This window comes from Convolutriloba macropyga, chromosome 1 (assembly GCF_964194025.1).
Source record: "Convolutriloba macropyga chromosome 1, txConMacr16.3, whole genome shotgun sequence".
In the NCBI taxonomy this organism is placed as follows: domain Eukaryota; kingdom Metazoa; phylum Xenacoelomorpha; order Acoela; family Convolutidae; genus Convolutriloba; species Convolutriloba macropyga.
In genome coordinates this window covers 10,814,115-10,838,733 of record NC_134468.1, presented here as the reverse complement: position 1 = coordinate 10,838,733, position 24,619 = coordinate 10,814,115, and the positions used below count along the sequence as shown (strand labels likewise).

Sequence of the window (24,619 nt, the reverse complement as noted above, 5' to 3'; positions counted from 1 at the left end):
ACTTACCTCACTCTCAAAAATGACTTCCTCAATTTGAAATTGACTTTTATTTACTTTAATTCAAAGAGATAAGGTCAAATGGGTGTGTGTCACTCTAAATGAAGGTTATTTGAGATCAGCTAATAGAGGCAGCAACAACTTGTACAGATTTTAAATCAAAATATAACAGATCAGCCTTCAATGAAAAGACGAAGAATTTTTTTGGTCTGTCTTTTTTACTGTTTTTTTAGACTGCCGATCTACGAATCTATTGCGGCTATTTTCTGGCAATCTGCCAGCTATGTTTTATATTTTTGTTGCCGTTTATAATTGGGTTGAAAGGAAGCAAAATAAATAATACGAGTATTTTAATCAGAGCATAAAAAGTGCACAGTTCTTTGATTGCTGATCGTTGTAATTTTTTACCACCAAGTTTTGATAAGCATATAATAACGTTTATTCTCATTGGAGTGCAAATTCTGCAACTGATGTTGCTTTTTCATCCAAGTTATATTGTTTACACGGCCTGATTTTATCCCACCAACACCCACCTTGCTTATCATTGTTTCACCTCTTCGTTTGATCGAATAGATCGAACTTATAAATTCATCTTGTTGCTTTTTTTCGCCCTCAAATGTCATTCTTACACAATTGTTAGCGCAATTGGTGTATCTACGAATTTTTTTGCTTGTAGTGTTTCTGTCGTACTCTGCGTTAGATTTTTCGGTTCTTCAGTGCATTTCTGATTTTCCGACTTCCTCTTCTTCAGTCAAATTTACACTTTTTAATAACGTATCGTAGAGAAGAAAGAGAAGCATCATTTTGTAGCCCGTAGAGGATAGTTTTGATTTTTGTTTTTTTTTAAAAAAAACTGCTAATTATATTGCTAGTTTGAAAAGGGGGCAGTTCTTCTGAAGTGTTCTGAAAGTTTGATGTACACTCCTGAATAAAGAAATCTTTCTTTCTTTATAATTTCTCTATATGCCTGAGGTTATGTTCCACGGCACGAAAAAAATGAAAGAATCTTCAGCCACCGTCGTTTGTGGCGCAATATGTCCGACGTCAGTCGTTTAATCTATTTTAGGATTGGTTATTGGTATTCATTTTTTAATTTGTAACTGTTGTCATAATAATTGGGCTTTGTAAAGAATTTGCGAATTGGCATATACTAATTTGAGTCGTTAATTGAATTAGAAGCGTCTTCAAAATAATTTATGTAGTTTATAAAGAATTGTTGTTTTTAAATTGCGTAAAGCATTTCGATTGGTTAAGCAAAAATTTTGGGTCAATTCATCTATAAAGCTTGTTTTTGATTATGCTATTTTGAGCTATTATTAATTCTGGAATCAGAATTTTCTGCCTTCATTAACAGCTACAAATAGGTTACTCCCTCTGGTTTCACCACCAGGCGTATTTTAGGAAAAGTGTTTATTTTGAATTCAGTTTGTCTTCAGTTGTTCCAATTAAAATGAGTGGCGGTCGATGGTTTTTGCATAATTATATTTTGCAGATTGCCTATTTCCGGTTAATTCTATTTTGATGGGCCAGACTTCAAGTACAGTATGTGTACTGCGTGGTACCGTAGCCAGCGCAGCAGTGGCAAAAATAGTTGCTTCATTTATGAGCGAATTTTAAATGGGAGTTTGTATGATTTGAAAGATTGCAGCAGAAATCTTCTGTTATGACTGTTGGTGTAGATATAATGGTTGTCATTGTTATTACAGTTGAGGCTTTCACTGATGGAATTTATAATGTAATTCTGCATTAATGCTGGCAATCGTTGTGGATACAGGGTTCTGTTTTGTTTCGTTTGAAGTGTTCCCCCCAGAATACTAATGTCTTCCCATGAAACATTTCACGCTCCCCTGCCTCCCTTGGTCTCTTTGTAATTACTTCACCTATCCTATCTGCGCCACATTGCATATGTAATTTAATTTGTTCCACTACTAAGGCACAGATAGAAAAGGAGGAAAAGGAGGGCTTTGAGTTTGGATCAAATTGCCAAAATTATTCAATTCTCAAAGCGTATTAAACTTGTCCCTGCCAGACGCAGCCTCGAATAATCTCTCGAGTCTCTGAAATTGTAATACTTGTGGACATTATGCTTGGGAGGTATCAGGTCTCTTCTTTGCATTGGGTTTCTCTCATTTTAATGAAGGACAAAGCAGCACCGCTTTCGTCATTCCTAATATTATTTCAGTGAAGTTATCCAATTTACCTTCCTTTTTGGGTGGCGCCAGCCCTTGTGCGTGAAATAAACTTATCGTGTATTTGCTAATTCTCCAGGAGCGTTAACATGTTTTGAGTTTTTATTAACTAAGAGATTGCTTGAAAATATTTGACTTGACTTGCTGAAGCTTACTTTAATTAATTCGCGCAGCATTCGCTGTTTGAATTGATTTTACTTTTCTCTCTATTGCTGCATTCGCTGTGCAGTCACTTGATTTTGCTGTTAAGTTTCTAGCTTTTTAGAGTGTTTACAGTGGTTAGTTATAACTAGAAGTAAGAGGCCTGTGTTGCATGTTGGTCTACTTTTTTCCTTCTTTCCCCTCTGTCCTCAAGCGTGAAAAACGAGCCCTATTTCATTATTACCCCCTGATACTGCCATAGCCCAACTTTTACCTTGTACGGCCGATTGTTAATTCAATTGGCGCCATAAAGCTGCATAAACCTAAAGGCTAAGAATTGTCCACAACTGCGGGGCACGTGAATTTTTGTTGTGATCAAAATTGCCCCCAAGTCAAATCATCAAGTGCTATTTTTCGTCTCAATTGTTCCTTTGTCATTGTATAGCTAGGGTTTTTAAGCCGAAGAATTTTGCCTGTAATTGGGTCAACTTTGCCAAATTAGTGACGTGACACTTGGGGAAATAAAAGTCGAGGTCGTTTCTGTCAATTGTGCGTGAATTTGAATAGAATTAGATCTGATTTGTTTTGTTTTTTTTTTTCGTAATTGGAGTGTTGTAGTGGTACTCGTTGTCCCAAAATGACCATAAACGGCACTAATGATTTCTTTATCCACAAATTTTCAACTCTAATCCCATAATCCGCACTTTTCGACGTTGTCTCTCCAAATATAACTTCGATACTCACAAAGGGTACATACATTCACATTTCCACCTTAAGTTGCCTCTATTGTATCCATTATTTCCGAGCTGTAATTCACCGGCTGGTATCTATCCAATGTGGACATTAAATTCAATCCCTCTAATAGCCCTTGGATTGAGATTTTACAGGTTTTTTGTGATTGACGCGATCGTCTTTTATAATCGAACAGGAGCTTCAGCTTAAATTCCTGTCTTATGAAGAGTTTATTGTTACAGTAGCAAATGTGAATTAATATTTTAACAGTATGTTCAGCGAAGTAACTACCAATTCTACGTTTATTTGAATACAGGGAACTATTTTAATAGGACTTGATATTTCTCCTTGGTTTATTTATGAATTGAGCCCTTTCTTTTTGATCAATGTTTATGCCGCGGCTTATCTTGCGACATAGCTTACAGTATTTGGCGGGCATTCTTGCTTACTTTATTATGTGATACGCTGGGCCATAGCCAGGGTATATAACTGGTTATAGAAAAAGAAGACACTTTGAGTTCATTTGAGTACATTTGGATTAATAATTTGAACGAGATAATCTCATATCGATTGCAGTGATCGTTTCTCAACTTGCAAGTCTGAGTTTGATCACTTTACCCAAGCCTCAGACGGTTGGTTGGTTACCAGAGGGGAAGTAATGGCCTCGTTCTTTAGATCCAAAGGAAAGAACAGGAACAAGAATAAAGAAGGGGTCCTACTTAACGCACCCCTGGAATACGCGAACCAGACACTAGCCAAATCCTTCGACACTTTGGTGTCTTACCGGAACTTAAATACAGCGGGGCTCTACGACACGAGCAAGTCCACCCCAATTCCACCCTTTGACATCGAGTACCCCGAGGACCCTGACAACATGAGTCTGTCGGAGGCAAACACCATAATCAAGAAACAGCAGTCGCGAATTAGCGATCTGGAGAACATCATCCGAGAGCGGGACTCGGAAATTGAACAACTCAAAGCGAACCTGGATATGACCAGGTTAGTTAGCTCTCACTACATTTTGTGGTTATCTGCGGCTCAAAGGTGAATTTTTAAAGATGCGGACCCTTCTGTTATCACCTCTTGCACATGTAACAGCATAGTGTTTGCATTCACTCACATATGCAATTGAACACAAACGGCATTTACAATATAAAAATTCTGTCAAATGAGGCTCATGGGGAGGAAAGAATCACGTGGGTTTGATTATCTGGAAAAAAAGTAAAATGTAGAAAAATAGGCTTCAGTACTAATTAGTTCCAGCAACAGCACGAGACCCCAGATAAAAATTCTCAATTAAATCTCTAAAATTCTCGACGTTATTTATAGAAATTGGGATGAAAAGTTTACTCTCCAACAGAAATTAATGAAAGAGTTGCTCTCATTGGAGGTCAGGGGCCCGAAACCCTGTTTGGTCGTTTGCTTTTTTTTGCACCTATAAAACATTTCTATGGTACATCCCCTATAAATTAAATTCTCCCGACTGTCGTTCGAGAGCCTTTTTTCCGGCTTTAGTTGTTTTATGTTTTTCTCAAGACCTAGGGGAAACGTGTTGTGTTGATTTTGTTGAACATCTCTGCTCCAACATTTCCTCATTTGGACTAGAATTTGTCTGGAAACTGTTTATTTTCAATATTTAATGAATTTCCTCCAAGATTTCTTTTAATATATTTTTAATTGCTCTCAATTTAAGTTTGAGGCTATTATTGTCAACGTCTGTTTTTTTATGCGCTCTTTTTGCTCTTTTATTTAAGAACATTCTTTTTTTCTGGTGACTTTTTCATGCTTGACTTGCTCACTTGCGAAGAAAGTTTGTTGCTAACATAAAGGCGATTTTAGTGTTGAAGTTAAAGACGACATAGCGATTAAAGTTACGACGTCTGACTGCTATCATAGAAGAGGTTGCAGGATAGAACGGGGTTGGGATTTTTGAAGAAAGAGAAACTTCTAAGAAACATCCCCTCTCAATTAAATGACCTCCCCTATCGTTTGAGAGCTATTCGTCCCACTTTAGTGGTTTATGTTTAGTTTTTCCTTTTCCCCCGAAAAAATGTTAACATATGAACTTTAAACTAATTGCAAGCCTCACAATTCGTTGCAATTTATGGATTGGTAAGGTTGCTAAATGTCAAAACTGTAAATGTTTTGAAACTTTTACAGTTTTGACTTTGCGGCAAAAAGACGCAAAGATATCCAAAACATGCCAAAACTTTTTTAAATCAAGTTTTTATTAGAAAACGTATTTCTTTTTGTTTTGTAGTTAGTTGTATTCTAGAGCAGAGCAATACTAAAATCTATCACATAATGATTTTGGATGCGCTCTAAAAAATTGAAAGTAGTATTCCAAAAACATACTTGGGCTGGCATAAAGTGATCATATTTTTCCTCAAAAATATGTGGGGATACAAGGTTTCAAATGCAATTTTTTCTCTGATAACTGAGCAATAGTCCATTAGGCAGTAAATTTAATTCAAATTGGCCGGAAAATATGTCTAAAATAGCCAAAAAATGAGAGTTTTTACATGAGTTGATCTGGGATGCTCTCGAAAAAAGTCAGAAAATTGCCGGAACAGTAAAATAGTCCGATTTTTTTTTCAAAACGGGAGCAATAAGAACATCAAATATTAGTTGAGTCTTTCATTGTATACCCCCGGCCGTATCCCGCCCAATTAATGTAAATTAATGTAAATACTGTAATGGAGGTGACTATAGTTTCGTGGCGTGTGCTGTAATGCGAAGTGGAGTCAATACTTCAAAACGTTGTCTAATAATTACCGATTTCATTTGCAATAGTTGTACATATAAGTTGGAATTAAAAGCATTTTATTTCTGATCAAATTCGTGATTCAAGATGATTTTTTAATATGCTGTAAGTGTGTAGTTTTTATTTACTGTATGTCTACATTTTTTTTATGCTGTAGGTCTGTAGGTTTTTGTAATCTTTTGTGTCTATACTGGTACGATTGTTATTAAACTTCTTAGCGAGCCAATTATAATCAAAAACCTTTAAAGGCTTTTGTTTTACTTTGATCTGATGGAGCTGTTGGAATTGCTTCTGCGAAATTGATTATTCATTCCAGTATGCGTTGCAATTACAGATGATGAATGCTCTGGAACTGGATTTTTCTGGTCTCCATTACTTACCTATTTTTTATGTACAGAAGAAGCACATGACTTTGCTTTTATTTAGTGTAATAAAGTTGCGGAGGTAAATCTTTCCATTTTATTGAAAACATGTTGTTACAATCCGGTTTTTTAGTCTTTATTGCCGTATTTATTTCGTGGGTATCTAGAAAGACATAGGTTTTTATTGTTCCCACATTTTTATTGTGGTTCTTTTGTTCCCAGAAATGTGGGCGCTAACCCCTCTTTTTCTGTGTTCAGACATTATATGAGTTTTTGAGGGACTATTTGACCTCAAATAAGGTTTGAGTCATCTATTTCCGTTCAGTGATTGGCCAGTTTTTAAACAATTTTGTTCGTTTTTGATCAATTGACTAATTTTTAACCCAAATTTGTGAGAATCTGAGCATCAAGCATAACCGAATGTTGCCGTATAAATGCGAGTATCTTGGCGTCAATTTTTACTGAAACAGAAAAAATAAGGAAACAATAAGGCTCGGTAATGTGCGTTTGCACAATGTTACGACCCCGCTCATCCACGTTTTGACTGAATTGTCTACCAAATGAAGAAGAGATAGGCAACTTTCAAAACTTAGCATGCTGTTAGAAAATAATTGGTTCGAAAAAATTCGTTAAGAACTCAAAGCACTAGTTAAAACAAATAATGTTGGATTAGAGGGTTGATGAAACTTGCCATTAACAGGTGTACAAGACGCGACAAACAGCAAAATGAAACAAAAAAAAATTAAATTACGGCCCAAACTCAATAACTCGATCTGTATTAAAAATACACTTAGTATAAAATTCAAAATGGCATCAGATAAAACCTAAAAATATATTGTTCTGAACTGTAAAGCAGTTGGGGTCTGCCCTTAATGAGAAAAGATTACAAGTTGACAAAATGAAGAACAAAAAGGGGCAGAGTTCAAAGGTGCCTAAAGGTTTTTAAAAAGTCATAACAATTCTTTTAAAATATCTAGATGGATTCGCATAGATTCCTTAGGAAAACAATGGAACCTGTCATTAGTTTGACGATGGGACAACACGCCAAAAATAACTGCATGTGTCGAAATATTCAAAAATCACTTATTTTGAAAACTCGTAGTATCAACGTCGTAAAACCATTAATTAGAGCATAGAACTGATTATTTTTGTTTCTTCTAGAAAGACGATGGGGCCGTGATTAATCAGACAAGGCTACGATTTCAGAAAAAGTGGCAAAGTTCAAAATATAGGTTATATTTTTTTGAAAACATATTTAAAGTCATTACACCGTTAATTAATGACACTAATTCATAAGTGCTGACCTTATTCATTTTTAACGAATAAATTTGTACCATATAAACTATGAGCTATTATCCGAAAACCTATTATGTTTATTGGGTCTCATTTGAACGTAAATGATATTTGTGATCATGGGAGCCTTGATATGAGGGCTGACTTGTCTGCAATGACAAACCGTGTGAAATGTAAGACCGTGTGATATGACAAACCCTGTGAAATATGAGACCAAAAACGTGCCCTGCTGTTGCCGTGCATCTTGAAAAACACTCAATTATACAAAATCTTATGTTAATTAATAATTTGGCAAAAAATTGATTTGATCAAAAATGACGCAAAAGGTGAAAATCACATTGGGTCTCATTTAAACGTACATGATATTTGTCATCATGGGAGCCTTGATGTGAGGGCTGACTTGTCTGCAATGACAAAACCGTGTGAACTCTTCATAAAAAAGACCGCCCCAATAAAATCCGATTACTTCTGTTTGTAAAAATAAATGCTGAGACCAAAACGTGCCCTGCTGTTGCCGTGCGTATTGAAAAACACTCAATTATTCTAAATCTTAGTATAATTAATTGCTCTCAAACGAAGTTTGTAGCAATTATATTAGTCCTGTCGGTCTTTTTTTATGTTGTTTTTTTTTCTGACCGATTTTTCTCTGTTGCAGCTCAAACTGTTTTGGAGACTCATACTTATATTTATGGTGTGAAGGGTGGTTCTTTGAGGCTGAAAACACCCCCCCCCCCTGTTGACTCCCCCCTATTGCTTCCACCCCCCACCGCGCTATTGCCCCCCACCCCAGTGTTGCACCCCCCAATCACCCCCGTGTGACCCCCACCCCCAAAAATAGGTTACTGCGTAGCTACGTTTGGTTACTAAAAATTCAACGTTTTACCATCACGAATTTTAACATTTTTTTTGACAAAACGTGCAATTTTCAAATTTTTTGACATTTTCCAGGGGCCAGAAAACATCCTATGGGGTTCACTAATAAGTTACTGACAAATTTTTATTGGTAATGGAATAGTTTTTCAACTTTTTAATGTCACAAATTTTAGCAATTTTTGTATAAAACTTGCTTTTTTCAAGTTTTTTTGAAATTTTTTTGTCGTTTTTTAGGTTTTTTTAGCCTTAAGAGCCAAGGAACATCCTCTAGGGTTTGGAAATAGTTTTCTGAATAATTTTTAGATTAAATGGAATGTCTTGCAATATTTTAAATTTTAAATCATTTTTCATGTTTCTCTAGCCTCAAGGGCCACGGAATTTCCTCTAGGATTTGATAATATGTTACTGCATAGTTTATAAATGTAATGGAATGGTGTTCAGGATTTTATTATCACGAATTTAAGCAACTTTTAAAAATATTTGCAGTTTTTTTCATGTTTTTGAATTTTTTCCGACAACAGAAGCCCTGGGACCTCCTCCAAGGTTTGATAATAAGCTGCTGCACAGTTTCTAGAGTTAGTGGGATATTTATCAACATTTTTTTACTCTAGTTTTAGTAATATTCAAAAACTTTAAAACTTTAGGTTTTAAAAATTAAAATTTTCAAATTTTTGGAAATTTTTTTGTTCCAAGCGTATGGATCTTTATGCGCCAGTGAAACTATTTCAGGCTTGAAGCAGGGACACTGGATAGTCTCTTGAGACAATGAAATTGTTCCTAAGATATTAATGTCTCGAATTGTAGCAAGATTTTGTTAAAATTTGCAATTTTTCCAAATTTTTTAAATATTTTTTGTCCCTTTCCGAGTTTAACGACCATTACTGGCCAACGAAACTTTTCAAGTCTTGGAGATAGGTTACTTGACAGAACGTTTGAGACAAAAAATGGTTTTGATTTTTTTATTGCGGAGTTCAAAACTTTTTAATTTTGCCTTTTTCAGTTTTTTTTTCTATTTGGTTTATTTATTAACAAGGTTAGAAAACTAGAAGTTGCGGTCTCGAATCCCATCATGGAACATATTCCTGTCTCCTTCTCTCTCTCTCTTTCGGTTAGGGTTCCTTTCCTTCTCTTTTTCGTTCACTGTCTATCTCTCTCTCCCTCTTTGTTGATTCCGCACTTCTGCTGCTGTTATGTGGCGTAATGTCACTATCTCTGATCCTCATTATCAATGAGTTATAGTTGAAATGTTTTTTTTTATCATAAATGATCTAACAGGTACTTTTAGGAAACCATTGTAATTTGCTCTCAAAAGGAATTTGTAGCAAATATATTAATCCTGTTTGTCTTTTATGCAATTTTTTGATTGGCCGATTTTTCGTCTGACTCATTTGACTTTCGTGTTTAGAAACGGGATAAAGAGGTAGCGCCCTGAGGACACTAAACTGTGGCTAGCTGTTGACGAAGCCAACCGCTCGCTGGTCGTTTGAGAGTAATTCGCCCGACGTTAGTCTGTTATGTTTAATAATTGGCGAAAAATTGAACTGATCAAAAATGACGCTAAGGGCGAACAAAATCACATCAAATTGTCACAGAAACTTAAACTCCGATTGCTGCTCGAAAAAAGATACGATATTGAAAAAATATTTTCAATTAAGCCTTTTTATTGACGGTCTTTCATATAAAAACCCTTCTTGTCGTTCTACGATCGGTCAAAATTCTTTGAGTAAAAGGTCGGTGTAAGTATATATTTCGTCCCCTGACGTAAGTTGTAGTAGGGATAAAAAAAAGGTTGTCGACTTTTTCAGTGTCAAACGTGCCCAAATTTGGTCCCAACTTTATTGAGATTAGACAATTTTGTTGTCCTAGGTTCTAAGTTGAGAGCCTTTATCCTTAATAATAACATTTACTTACCTTTCGCTCTTATGCTATCCAATCACCTAACGCTTACTCATGCTGATTCAACGTTCTGGTGTCTTAGGCTTATAAATATTTTGACCTTAAAAGTTTTCAATGCATGACTTTTTCACTTTCTTAATATTAGGCAACTTTCAAAACTTGGCATGCTGTTAGAAAATAATTGGGTCAAAAAAATTTGTTACGATTTCAAAGTACTAGTTAAATTAAATAATGTTGGATTAGAGGATTGCTCAAGCTTGCCATTAACAGGTGTACAGGACGCGACAAACAACAAAATGAAGCAACAATAATAAATAATTACGGCTCAAACTCAATAACTCGATCTGTATTAAAAATACACTTGGTATGAAATTCAAAATGGCATCCGATAAAACCTAAAATACTTTGTTCTAAATTGTAGAGCAGATGGGGTCTGTCATTAATGAGAAAATTTTACAAGTTGACAAAGTGAAGAAAAGGGGCAGAGTTCAAAGGTGCCTAAAGGTTTTTAAAAAGTCGTAACAATTCTTTTAAAATATCTAGATGGATTCGCATAGATTCCGTAGGATAACAATGGTACCTGTCATTAGTTTGATGATGGGACCGATTATTTTTCCATCTAGAAAGAGGATGAGGCAGTCATTAGTCAGACAAAGCTAGGCCTTCGCAAAAAGTGGCGAAGTTAAAATATAGGTGATATTTTTCGAAAGCTTTTATATTTAAAGTCATTACACCTTTAGTTAATGACACTAATTCATAAGTGCTAACGCAACTCAAGACTTTGTTCATTTTCAACGAATAAATTGGTACCATATGAACTATGAGCTTTTATCCGAAAACCTAATATGTTTATTTGGTCTCATTTGAACGTAAATGATATTTGTCATCATGGGAGCCTTGATATGAGGGCTGATTTGTCTGCAATGAAACCCTTGTGAAATGACAAACCGTGTGAAATGTGAGACCAAAACGTGCCCTGTTGTTGCCGTGCATCTTGAAAAACACTCAATTATTCCAAATCTTAATTAATACTTTGGCACAAAATTGATTTGATCAAAAATGACGCAAAGGGTGAACAAAATCACATCAAATTGTCACAAAAACTTAAACCGCGATTGCTGCTCGAAATAAAATACGATATTCAAATATCATTTTCAGATAAACCTTTTTATTGACGGGCTTTCTAATAAAAACCCTTTTCGTCGTTCTACGTTAGGTACATCGATCGGCCAAAATTCACTCAGCAAAAGATTGGTTTAAGAATATAGTTCCTCCCCTGACGTAAGTTGTAGTAGGGATAAAAAAAAGGTTGTCGACTTTTTCAGTGTCAAACGTGTCCAAATTTGGTCCCAACTTTATTGAGATTAGACAATTTTGTTGTCCTAGGTTCTAAGTTGAGAGCCTTTATCCTTAATAAAAACATTTACTTACCTTTCGCTCTTATGCTATCCAATCACCTAACGCTTACTCATGCTGATTCAACGTTCTGGTGTCTTAGGCTTATTAATATTTTGACCTTAAAAGTTTTCAATGCATGACTTTTTCACTATTTCTTAATATTAGGCAACTTTCAAAACTTGGCATGCTGTTAGAAAATAATTGGTTCAACAAAATTTGTTACGAACTCAAAGTACTAGTTAAATTAAATAATGTTGGATTAGAGGATTGCTGAAACTTGCCATTAGCAGGTGTACAGGACGCGACAAACAACAAAATGAAACAACAATAAATAATTACGGCTCAAACTCAATAACTCGATCTGTATTAAAAATACACTTGGTATGAAATTCAAAATGGCATCAGATAAAACCTAAAATACTTTGTTCTAAATTGTAGAGCAGATGGGGTCTGTCATTAATGAGAAAATATTACAAGTTGACAAAGTGAAGAAAAGGGGCAGAGTTCAAAGGTGCCTAAAGGTTTTTAAAAAGTCGTAACAATTCTTTTAAAATATCTAGATGGATTCGCATAGATTCCGTAGGATAACAATGGTACCTGTCATTAGTTTGATGATGGGACCGATTATTTTTCCATCTAGAAAGAGGATGAGGCAATCATTAGTCAGACAAAGCTAGGCCTTCGCAAAAAGTGGCGAAGTTAAAATATAGGTGATATTTTTCGAAAGCTTTTATATTTAAAGTCATTACACCTTTAGTTAATGACACTAATTCATAAGTGCTAACGCAACTCAAGACTTTGTTCATTTTCAACGAATAAATTGGTACCATATGAACTATGAGCTATTATCCGAAAACCTAATATGTTTATTTGGTCTCATTTGAACGTAAATGATATTTGTCATCATGGGAGCCTTGATATGAGGGCTGATTTGTCTGCAATGAAACCCTTGTGAAATGACAAACCGTGTGAAATGTGAGACCAAAACGTGCCCTGTTGTTGCCGTGCATCTTGAAAAACACTCAATTATTCCAAATCTTAATTAATACTTTGGCACAAAATTGATTTGATCAAAAATGACGCAAAGGGTGAACAAAATCACATCAAATTGTCACAAAAACCTAAACCGCGATTGCTGCTCGAAATAAAATACGATATTCAAATATCATTTTCAGATAAACCTATTTATTGACGGGCTTTCTAATAAAAACCCTTTTCGTCGTTCTACGTTAGGTACATCGATCGGCCAAAATTCACTCAGCAAAAGATTGGTTTAAGAATATAGTTCCTCCCCTGACGTAAGTTGTGGTGGAGATAAAAAAGTTTGTCGACTTTTTAAGTGTCGAAACGTGTCCAAATTTGGTCCCAATTTTATTGAGATTAGACAATTTTGTTGTCTTAGATTCTAAGCTGAGAGCTTTTATCCTTAATAATAACATTTACTTACCTTTCGCTCTTATGCTATCCAATCACCTAACGCTTACTCATGCTGATTCAACGTTCTGGTGTCTTAGGCTTATTAATATTTTGACCTTAAAAGTTTTCAATGCATGACTTTTTCACTATTTCTTAATATTAGGCAACTTTCAAAACTTGGCATGCTGTTAGAAAATAATTGGTTCAACAAAATTTGTTACGAACTCAAAGTACTAGTTAAATTAAATAATGTTGGATTAGAGGATTGCTGAAATTTGCCATTTACAGGTGTACAGGACGCGACAAACAACAAAATGAAACAACAATAATAAATAATTACGGCTCAAACTCAATAACTCGATCTGTATTAAAAATACACTTGGTATGAAATTCAAAATGGCATCAGATAAAACCTAAAATACTTTGTTCTAAATTGTAAAGCAGATAGGGTCTGTCATTAATGAGAAAATATTACAAGTTGACAAAGTGAAGAAAAGGGGCAGAGTTCAAAGGTGCCTAAAGGTTTTTTAAAAGTCGTAACAATTCTTTTAAAATATCTAGATGGATTCGCATAGATTTCGTAGGATAACAATGGTACCTGTCATTGGTTTGATGATGGGTCCGATTATTTTTCCATCTAGAAAGAGGATGAGGCCGTCATTAGTCAGACAAAGCTAGGCCTTCACAAAAAGTGGCGAAGTTAAAATATAGGTGATATTTTTCGAGAGCTTTTATATTTAAAGTCATTACACCTTTAGTTAATGACACTAATTCATAAGTGCTAACGAAACTCAAGACTTTGTTCTTTTTCAACGAATAAATTGGTACCATATGAAATATGAGCTATTATCCGAAAACCTAATATGTTTATTTGGTCTCATTTGAACGTAAATGATATTTGTCATCATGGGAGCCTTGATATGAGGGCTGATTTGTCTGCAATGACAAACCTTATGAAATGACAAAACGTGTGAAATGTGAGACCAAAACGTGCCCTGCTGTTGCCGTGCATCTTGAAAAACACTCAATTATTCCAAATTTTATTGTAATTAATACTTTGGCACAAAATTGATTTGATCAAAGATGACGCAAAGGGTGAACAAAATCACATCAAATTGTCACAAAAACTTAAACCGCGATTGCTGCTCGAAATAAAATACGATATTCAAATATCATTTTCAAATAAACCTATTTATTGACGGGCTTTCTAATAAAAACCCCTTTTTGTCGTTCTACGTTAGGTACATCGATCGGCCAGACGTAAGTTGTAGTAGGGATAAAAAAAAGGTTGTCGACTTTTTCAGTGTCAAACGTGTCCAAATTTGGTCCCAACTTTATTGAGATTAGACAATTTTGTTGTCCTAGGTTCTAAGTTGAGAGCCTTTATCCTTAATAATAACATTTACTTACCTTTCGCTCTTATGCTATCCAATCACCTAACGCTTACTCATGCTGATTCAACGTTCTGGTGTCTTAGGCTTATAAATATTTTGACCTTAAAAGTTTTCAATGCATGACTTTTTCACTATTTCTTAATATTAGCCAAATTTCAAAACTTGGCATGCTCTTAGAAAATAATTGGTTCAAAAAAATTTGTTACGAACTCAAAGTACTAGTTAAATTAAATAATGTTGGATTAGAGGATTGCTCAAGCTTGCCATTAGCAGGTGTACAGAACGCGACAAACAACAAAATGAAACAACAATAAATAATTACGGCTCAAACTCAATAACTCGATCTGTATTAAAAATACACTTGGTATGAAATTCAAAATGGCATCAGATAAAACCTAAAATACTTTGTTCTAAATTGTAGAGCAGATGGGGTCTGTCATTAATGAGAAAATATTACAAGTTGACAAAGTGAAGAAAAGGGGCAGAGTTCAAAGGTGCCTAAAGGTTTTTAAAAAGTCGTAACAATTCTTTTAAAATATCTAGATGGATTCGCATAGATTCCGTAGGATAACAATGGTACCTGTCATTAGTTTGATGATGGGACCGATTATTTTTCCATCTAGAAAGAGGATGAGGCAGTCATTAGTCAGACAAAGCTAGGCCTTCGCAAAAAGTGGCGAAGTTAAAATATAGGTGATATTTTTCGAAAGCTTTTATATTTAAAGTCATTACACCTTTAGTTAATGACACTAATTCATAAGTGCTAATGCAACTCAAGACTTTGTTCATTTTCAACGAATAAATTGGTACCATATGAACGATGAGCTATTATCCGAAAACCTAATATGTTTATTTGGTCTCATTTGAACGTAAATGATATTTGTCATCATGGGAGCCTTGATATGAGGGCTGATTTGTCTGCAATGAAACCCTTGTGAAATGACAAACCGTGTGAAATGTGAGACCAAAACGTGTCCTGTTGTTGCCGTGCATCTTGAAAAACACTCAATTATTCCAAATCTTAATTAATACTTTGGCACAAAATTGATTTGATCAAAAATGACGCAAAGGGTGAACAAAATCACATCAAATTGTCACAAAAACCTAAACCGCGATTGCTGCTCGAAATAAAATACGATATTCAAATATCATTTTCAGATAAACCTATTTATTGACGGGCTTTCTAATAAAAACCCTTTTCGTCGTTCTACGTTAGGTACATCGATCGGCCAAAATTCACTCAGCAAAAGATTGGTTTAAGAATATAGTTCCTCCCCTGACGTAAGTTGTAGTAGGGATAAAAAAAAGGTTGTCGACTTTTTCAGTGTCAAACGTGTCCAAATTTGGTCCCAACTTTATTGAGATTAGACAATTTTGTTGTCCTAGGTTCTAAGTTGAGAGCCTTTATCCTTAATAATAACATTTACTTACCTTTCGCTCTTATGCTATCCAATCACCTAACGCTTACTCATGCTGATTCAACGTTCTGGTGTCTTAGGCTTATTAATATTTTGACCTTAAAAGTTTTCAATGCATGACTTTTCACTATTTCTTAATATTAGGCAACTTTCAAAACTTGGCATGCTGTTAGAAAATAATTGGTTCAACAAAATTTGTTACGAACTCAAAGTACTAGTTAAATTAAATAATGTTGGATTAGAGGATTGCTGAAACTTGCCATTAACAGGTGTACAGGAAGCGGCTAACAACAAAATGAAACAACAATAAATAATTACGGCTCAAACTCAATAACTCGATCTGTATTAAAAATACACTTGGTATGAAATTCAAAATGGCATCAGATAAAACCTAAAATACTTTGTTCTAAATTGTAGAGCAGATGGGGTCTGTCATTAATGAGAAAATATTACAAGTTGACAAAGTGAAGAAAAGGGGCAGAGTTCAAAGGTGCCTAAAGGTTTTTAAAAAGTCGTAACAATTCTTTTAAAATATCTAGATGGATTCGCATAGATTCCGTAGGATAACAATGGTACCTGTCATTAGTTTGATGATGGGACCGATTATTTTTCCATCTAGAAAGAGGATGAGGCAGTCATTAGTCAGACAAAGCTAGGCCTTTGCAAAAAGTGGCGAAGTTAAAATATAGGTGATATTTTTCGAAAGCTTTTATATTTAAAGTCATTACACCTTTAGTTAATGACACTAATTCATAAGTGCTAACGCAACTCAAGACTTTGTTCATTTTCAACGAATAAATTGGTACCATATGAACGATGAGCTATTATCCGAAAACCTAATATGTTTATTTGGTCTCATTTGAACGTAAATGATATTTGTCATCATGGGAGCCTTGATATGAGGGCTGATTTGTCTGCAATGAAACCCTTGTGAAATGACAAACCGTGTGAAATGTGAGACCAAAACGTGTCCTGTTGTTGCCGTGCATCTTGAAAAACACTCAATTATTCCAAATCTTAATTAATACTTTGGCACAAAATTGATTTGATCAAAAATGACGCAAAGGGTGAACAAAATCACATCAAATTGTCACAAAAACCTAAACCGCGATTGCTGCTCGAAATAAAATACGATATTCAAATATCATTTTCAGATAAACCTATTTATTGACGGGCTTTCTAATAAAAACCCTTTTCGTCGTTCTACGTTAGGTACATCGATCGGCCAAAATTCACTCAGCAAAAGATTGGTTTAAGAATATAGTTCCTCCCCTGACGTAAGTTGTAGTAGGGATAAAAAAAAGGTTGTCGACTTTTTCAGTGTCAAACGTGTCCAAATTTGGTCCCAACTTTATTGAGATTAGACAATTTTGTTGTCCTAGGTTCTAAGTTGAGAGCCTTTATCCTTAATAATAACATCTACTTACCTTTCGCTCTTATGCTATCCAATCACCTAACGCTTACTCATGCTGATTCAACGTTCTGGTGTCTTAGGCTTATTAATATTTTGACCTTAAAAGTTTTCAATGCATGACTTTTCACTATTTCTTAATATTAGGCAACTTTCAAAACTTGGCATGCTGTTAGAAAATAATTGGTTCAACAAAATTTGTTACGAACTCAAAGTACTAGTTAAATTAAATAATGTTGGATTAGAGGATTGCTGAAACTTGCCATTAACAGGTGTACAGGACGCGACTAACAACAAAATGAAACAACAATATATAATTACGGCTCAAACTCAATAACTCGATCTGTATTAAAAATACACTTGGTATGAAATTCAAAATGGCATCAGATAAAACCTAAAATACTTTGTTCTAAATTGTAGAGCAGATGGGGTCTGTCATTAATGAGAAAATATTACAAGTTGACAAAGTGAAGAAAAGGGGCAGAGTTCAAAGGTGCCTAAAGGTTTTTAAAAAGTCGTAACAATTCTTTTAAAATAGCTAATTGGATTCGCATAGATTCCGTAGGATAACAATGGTACCTGTCATTAGTTTGATGATGGGACCAATTATTTTTCCATCTAGAAAGAGGATGAGGCAGTCATTAGTCAGACAAAGCTAGGCCTTCGCAAAAAGTGGCGAAGTTAAAATATAGGTGATATTTTTCGAAAGCTTTTATATTTAGAGTCATTACACCTTTAGTTAATGACACTAATTCATAAGTGCTAACGCAACTCAAGACTTTGTTCATTTTCAACGAATAAATTGGTACCATATGAACTATGAGCTATTATCCGAAAACCTAATATGTTTATTTGGTCTCATTTGAACGTAAATGATATTTGTCATCATGGGAGCCTTGATATGAGGGCTGATTTGTCTGCAATGAAAAACCTTGTGAAATGACAAACCGTGTGAAATGTGAGACCAAAACGTGCCCTGTTGTTGCCGTGCATCTTGAAAAACACTCAATTATTCCAAATCTTAATTAATACTTTTTCACAAAATTGATTTGATCAAAAATGACGCAAAGGGTGAACAAAATCACATCAAATTGTCACAAAAACTTAAACCGCGATTGCTGCTCGAAATAAAATACGATATTCAAATATCATTTTCAGATAAACCTATTTATTGACGGGCTTTCTAATAAAAACCCTTTTCGTCGTTCTACGTTAGGTACATCGATCGGCCAAAATTCACTCAGCAAAAGATTGGTTTAAGAATATAGTTCCTCCCCTGACGTAAGTTGTAGTAGGGATAAAAAAGGTTGTCGACTTTTTCAGTGTCAAACGTGTCCAAATTTGGTCCCAACTTTATTGAGATTAGACAATTTTGTTGTCCTAGGTTCTAAGTTGAGAGCCTTTATCCTTAATAATAACATTTACTTACCTTTCGCTCTTATGCTATCCAATCACCTAACGCTTACTCATGCTGATTCAACGTTCTGGTGTCTTAGGCTTATTAATATTTTGACCTTAAAAGTTTTCAATGCATGACTTTTCACTATTTCTTAATATTAGGCAACTTTCAAAACTTGGCATGCTGTTAGAAAATAATTGGTTCAACAAAATTTGTTACGAACTCAAAGTACTAGTTAAATTAAATAATGTTGGATTAGAGGATTGCTGAAACTTGCCATTAACAGGTGTACAGGACGCGGCTAACAACAAAATGAAACAACAATAAATAATTACGGCTCAAACTCAATAACTCGATCTGTATTAAAAATACACTTGGTATGAAATTCAAAATGGCATCAGATAAAACCTAAAATACTTTGTTCTAAATTGTAGAGCAGATGGGGTCTGTCATTAATGAGAAAATATTACAAGTTGACAAAGTGAAGAAAAGGGGCAGAGTTCAAAGGTGCCTAAAGGTTTTTAAAAAGTCGTAACAATTCTTTTAAAATATCTAGATGGATTCGCATAGATTCCGTAGGATAACAATGGTACCTGTCATTAGTTTGATGATGGGACCGATTATTTTTCCATCTAGAAAGAGGATGAGGCAGTCATTAGTCAGACAAAGCTAGGCCTTTGCAAAAAGTGGCGAAGTTAAAATATAGGTGATATTTTTTTCGAAAGCTTTTATATTTAAAGTCATTACACCTTTAGTTAATGACACTAATTCATAAGTGCTAACGCAACTCAAGACTTTGTTCATTTTCAACGAATAAATTGGTACCATATGAACGATGAGCTATTATCCGAAAACCTAATATGTTTATTTGGTCTCATTTGAACGTAAATGATATTTGTCATCATGGGAGCCTTGATATGAGGGCTGATTTGTCTGCAATGAAACCCTTGTGAAATGACAAACCGTGTGAAATGTGAGACCAAAACGTGTCCTGTTGTTGCCGTGCATCTTGAAAAACACTCAATTATTCCAAATCTTAATTAATACTTTGGCACAAAATTGATTTGATCAAAAATGACGCAAAGGGTGAACAAAATCACATCAAATTGTCACAAAAACCTAAACCGCGATTGCTGCTCGAAATAAAATACGATATTCAAATATCATTTTCAGATAAACCTATTTATTGACGGTCTTTCTAATAAAAACCCTTTTCGTCGTTCTACGTTAGGTACATCGATCGGCCAAAATTCACTCAGCAAAAGATTGGTTTAAGAATATAGTTCCTCCCCTGACGTAAGTTGTAGTAGGGATAAAAAAAAGGTTGTCGACTTTTTCAGTGTCAAACGTGTCCAAATTTGGTCCCAACTTTATTGAGATTAGACAATTTTGTTGTCCTAGGTTCTAAGTTGAGAGCCTTTATCCTTAATAATAACATCTACTTACCTTTCGCTCTTATGCTATCCAATCACCTAACGCTTACTCATGCTGATTCAACGTTCTGGTGTCTTAGGCTTATTAATATTTTGACCTTAAAAGTTTTCAATGCATGACTTTTCACTATTTCTTAATATTAGGCAACTTTCAAAACTTGGCATGCTGTTAGAAAATAATTGGTTCAACAAAATTTGTTACGAACTCAAAGTACTAGTTAAATTAAATAATGTTGGATTAGAGGATTGCTGAAACTTGCCATTAACAGGTGTACAGGACGCGACTAACAACAAAATGAAACAACAATATATAATTACGGCTCAAACTCAATAACTCGATCTGTATTAAAAATACACTTGGTATGAAATTCAAAATGGCATCAGATAAAACCTAAAATACTTTGTTCTAAATTGTAGAGCAGATGGGGTCTGTCATTAATGAGAAAATATTACAAGTTGACAAAGTGAAGAAAAGGGGCAGAGTTCAAAGGTGCCTAAAGGTTTTTAAAAAGTCGTAACAATTCTTTTAAAATATCTAATTGGATTCGCATAGATTCCGTAGGATAACAATGGTACCTGTCATTAGTTTGATGATGGGACCAATTATTTTTCCATCTAGAAAGAGGATGAGGCAGTCATTAGTCAGACAAAGCTAGGCCTTCGCAAAAAGTGGCGAAGTTAAAATATAGGTGATATTTTTCGAAAGCTTTTATATTTAAAGTCATTACACCTTTAGTTAATGACACTAATTCATAAGTGCTAACGCAACTCAAGACTTTGTTCATTTTCAACGAATAAATTGGTACCATATGAACTATGAGCTATTATCCGAAAACCTAATATGTTTATTTGGTCTCATTTGAACGTAAATGATATTTGTCATCATGGGAGCCTTGATATGAGGGCTGATTTGTCTGCAATGAAAAACCTTGTGAAATGACAAACCGTGTGAAATGTGAGACCAAAACGTGCCCTGTTGTTGCCGTGCATCTTGAAAAACACTCAATTATTCCAAATCTTAATTAATACTTTTTCACAAAATTGATTTGATCAAAAATGACGCAAAGGGTGAACAAAATCACATCAAATTGTCACAAAAACTTAAACCGCGATTGCTGCTCGAAATAAAATACGATATTCAAATATCATTTTCAGATAAACCTATTTATTGACGGGCTTTCTAATAAAAACCCTTTTCGTCGTTCTACGTTAGGTACATCGATCGGCCAAAATTCACTCAGCAAAAGATTGGTTTAAGAATATAGTTCCTCCCCTGACGTAAGTTGTAGTAGGGATAAAAAAGGTTGTCGACTTTTTCAGTGTCAAACGTGTCCAAATTTGGTCCCAACTTTATTGAGATTAGACAATTTTGTTGTCCTAGGTTCTAAGTTGAGAGCCTTTATCCTTAATAATAACATTTACTTACCTTTCGCTCTTATGCTATCCAATCACCTAACGCTTACTCATGCTGATTCAACGTTCTGGTGTCTTAGGCTTATTGATATTTTGACCTTAAAAGTTTTCAACGCATGACTTTTTCACTATTTCTTAATATTAGGCAACTTTCAAAACTTGGAATGCTGTTAGAAAATAATTGGTTCAACAAAATTTGTTACGAACTCAAAGTACTAGTTAAATTAAATAATGTTGGATTAGAGGATTGCTGAAACTTGGCATTAACAGGTGTACAGGACGCGACAAACAACAAAATGAAACAACAATAATAAATAATTACGGCTCAAACTCAATAACTCGATCTGTATTAAAAATACACTTGGTATGAAATTCAAAATGGCATCAGATAAAACCTAAAATACTTTGTTCTAAATTGTAAAGCAGATAGGGTCTGTCATTAATGAGAAAATATTACAAGTTGACAAAGTGAAGAAAAGGGGCAGAGTTCAAAGGTGCCTAAAGGTTTTTAAAAAGTCGTAACAATTCTTTTAAAATATCTAGATGGATTCGCATAGATTTCGTAGGATAACAATGGTACCTGTCATTAGTTTGATGATGGGTCCGATTATTTTTCCATCTAGAAAGAGGATGAGGCCGTCATTAGTCAGACAAAGCTAGGCCTTCACAAAAAGTGGCGAAGTTAAAATATAGGTGATATTTTTCGAGAGCTTTTATATTTAAAGTCATTACACCTTTAGTTAATGACACTAATTCATAAGTGCTAACGAAACTCAAGTCTTTGTTTTTTTTCAACGAATAAATTGGTACCATATGAAATATGAGCTATTATCCGAAAACCTAATATGTTTATTTGGTCTCATTTGAACGTAAATGATATTTGTCATCATGGGAGCCTTGATATGAGGGCTGACTTGTCTGCAATGACAAACCGTGTGAAATGTAAGACCGTGTGATATGACAAACCCTGTGAAATATGAGACCAAAAACGTGCCCTGCTGTTGCCGTGCATCTTGAAAAACACTCAATTATACAAAATCTTATGTTTTTAATAATTTGGCAAAAAATTGATTTGATCAAAAATGACGCAAAAGGTGAAAATCACATTGGGTCTCATTTAATCGTACATGATATTTGTCATCATGGGAGCCTTGATGTGAGGGCTGACTTGTCTGCAATGACAAAACCGTGTGAACTCTTCATAAAAAAGACCGCCCCAATAAAATCCGATTACTTCTGTTCGTAAAAATAAATGCTGAGACCAAAACGTGCCCTGCTGTTGCCGTGCATCTTGAAAAACACTCAATTATTCCAAATTTTATTGTAATTAATACTTTGGCACAAAATTGATTTGATCAAAAATGACGCAAAGGGTGAACAAAATCACATCAAATTGTCACAAAAACCTAAACCGCGATTGCTGCTCGAAATAAAATACGATATTCAAATATCATTTTCAGATAAACCTATTTATTGACGGGCTTTCTAATAAAAACCCTTTTCGTCGTTCTACGTTAGGTACATCGATCGGCCAAAATTCACTCAGCAAAAGATTGGTTTAAGAATATAGTTCCTCCCCTGACGTAAGTTGTAGTAGGGATAAAAAAAGGTTGTCGACTTTTTCAGTGTCAAACGTGTCCAAATTTGGTCCCAACTTTATTGAGATTAGACAATTTTGTTGTCCTAGGTTCTAAGTTGAGAGCCTTTATCCTTAATAATAACATTTACTTACCTTTCGCTCTTATGCTATCCAATCACCTAACGCTTACTCATGCTGATTCAACGTTCTGGTGTCTTAGGCTTATTAATATTTTGACCTTAAAAGTTTTCAATGCATGACTTTTCACTATTTCTTAATATTAGGCAACTTTCAAAACTTGGCATGCTGTTAGAAAATAATTGGTTCAACAAAATTTGTTACGAACTCAAAGTACTAGTTAAATTAAATAATGTTGGATTAGAGGATTGCTGAAACTTGCCATTAACAGGTGTACAGGACGCGACTAACAACAAAATGAAACAACAATATATAATTACGGCTCAAACTTTGTTGTCTTAGATTCTAAGCTGAGAGCTTTTATCCTTAATAATAACATTTACTTACCTTTCGCTCTTATGCTATCCAATCACCTAACGCTTACTCATGCTGATTCAACGTTCTGGCTTCTTAGACTTATAACAATTTTTACCTTGAAATTTTTCAATGCATATGATTGTTTCACAATCTCTTAATTTTAATTAGAAGGAATTGTATGTGACATTAGTGAGAAAGCCTACGCTAAAGGCGCGACTTTTGCATGCAAAATGTGAATGCAAATTTGAAAAAGCTTAGCAGGACGAGTCGTGAGATCCAGATATGTCATTAGAACTCGAGATGACATGTAAAATAACTTAGCGTCTTGAGAATGCATGATTTATCTTTGTTTTAGTCGCTTATTCTATTCTACCGTTTGACCTTCGTTGTTGTTCGGCTATTTCGAGATGAAATAGTATTTATTTCTCCAAATATTGTTTTAATATTCCAACAAGTATCCTACTCTTGGAATAATCTCGTGAGCATTTTCGACACTGTTAGTTTTTCGAAGTTTGTCAAAAGTGATGCCAGCCGCACTCAAGTCTGTATCGCAAAAAGTTTACGATATAGACTTGAGTGCCGTAATAAGAAGAGTAATGAATGACAAAGTAATAAAAAGAACGGATACGAACAAAGTTTATAAATTTGTTACTTGTTTTCCTTTATTCTGTTTACTTCCAGGTCTACCAGCGTATTTGGCGGCTATTATCCGGCAGTTATGCAGTAATTCAAGTATTATTTTTTATTCTTATATGTTTATTTTGATACTTTTCTTTTTTGGTTGGTTTTTTTAAAAAAAAACTCAGTGAGTGGTGTTTTGTTTTTTGCACGACTTTCTCAAGTTTTTGACCATATTTCGTTCATAAGCTATTGACTTCCGTGTGTTAGTTTCTCTCAAAATAAGAATAAGTAGGTGGCAATAAATTTAGTCCTTCTTGTTTCATGCATTTTTAATGCCAATTTTTTGTTTGATTTGTTGTTACGCCGACGAATTTCGGGACTTTGTTTCTGATGAA

General features: G+C 34.6%; 1 protein-coding gene across 2 annotated transcripts in view; it reads left to right on the top strand.

Annotated features, from left to right (window-relative positions):
- Positions 1-24,619, top strand: part of LOC142334908 (cGMP-dependent protein kinase 1-like) — a 143,747-nt gene that overhangs the window by 65,602 nt on the left and 53,526 nt on the right. For both annotated transcript variants that reach the window (XM_075383239.1, XM_075383246.1), the window contains one exon: positions 3,735-4,058. In XM_075383239.1, the coding sequence (XP_075239354.1) occupies positions 3,934-4,058 (125 nt within the window). In that variant the 5' untranslated portion in view covers positions 3,735-3,933. The remainder of the gene's footprint in view (positions 1-3,734; positions 4,059-24,619) is intronic.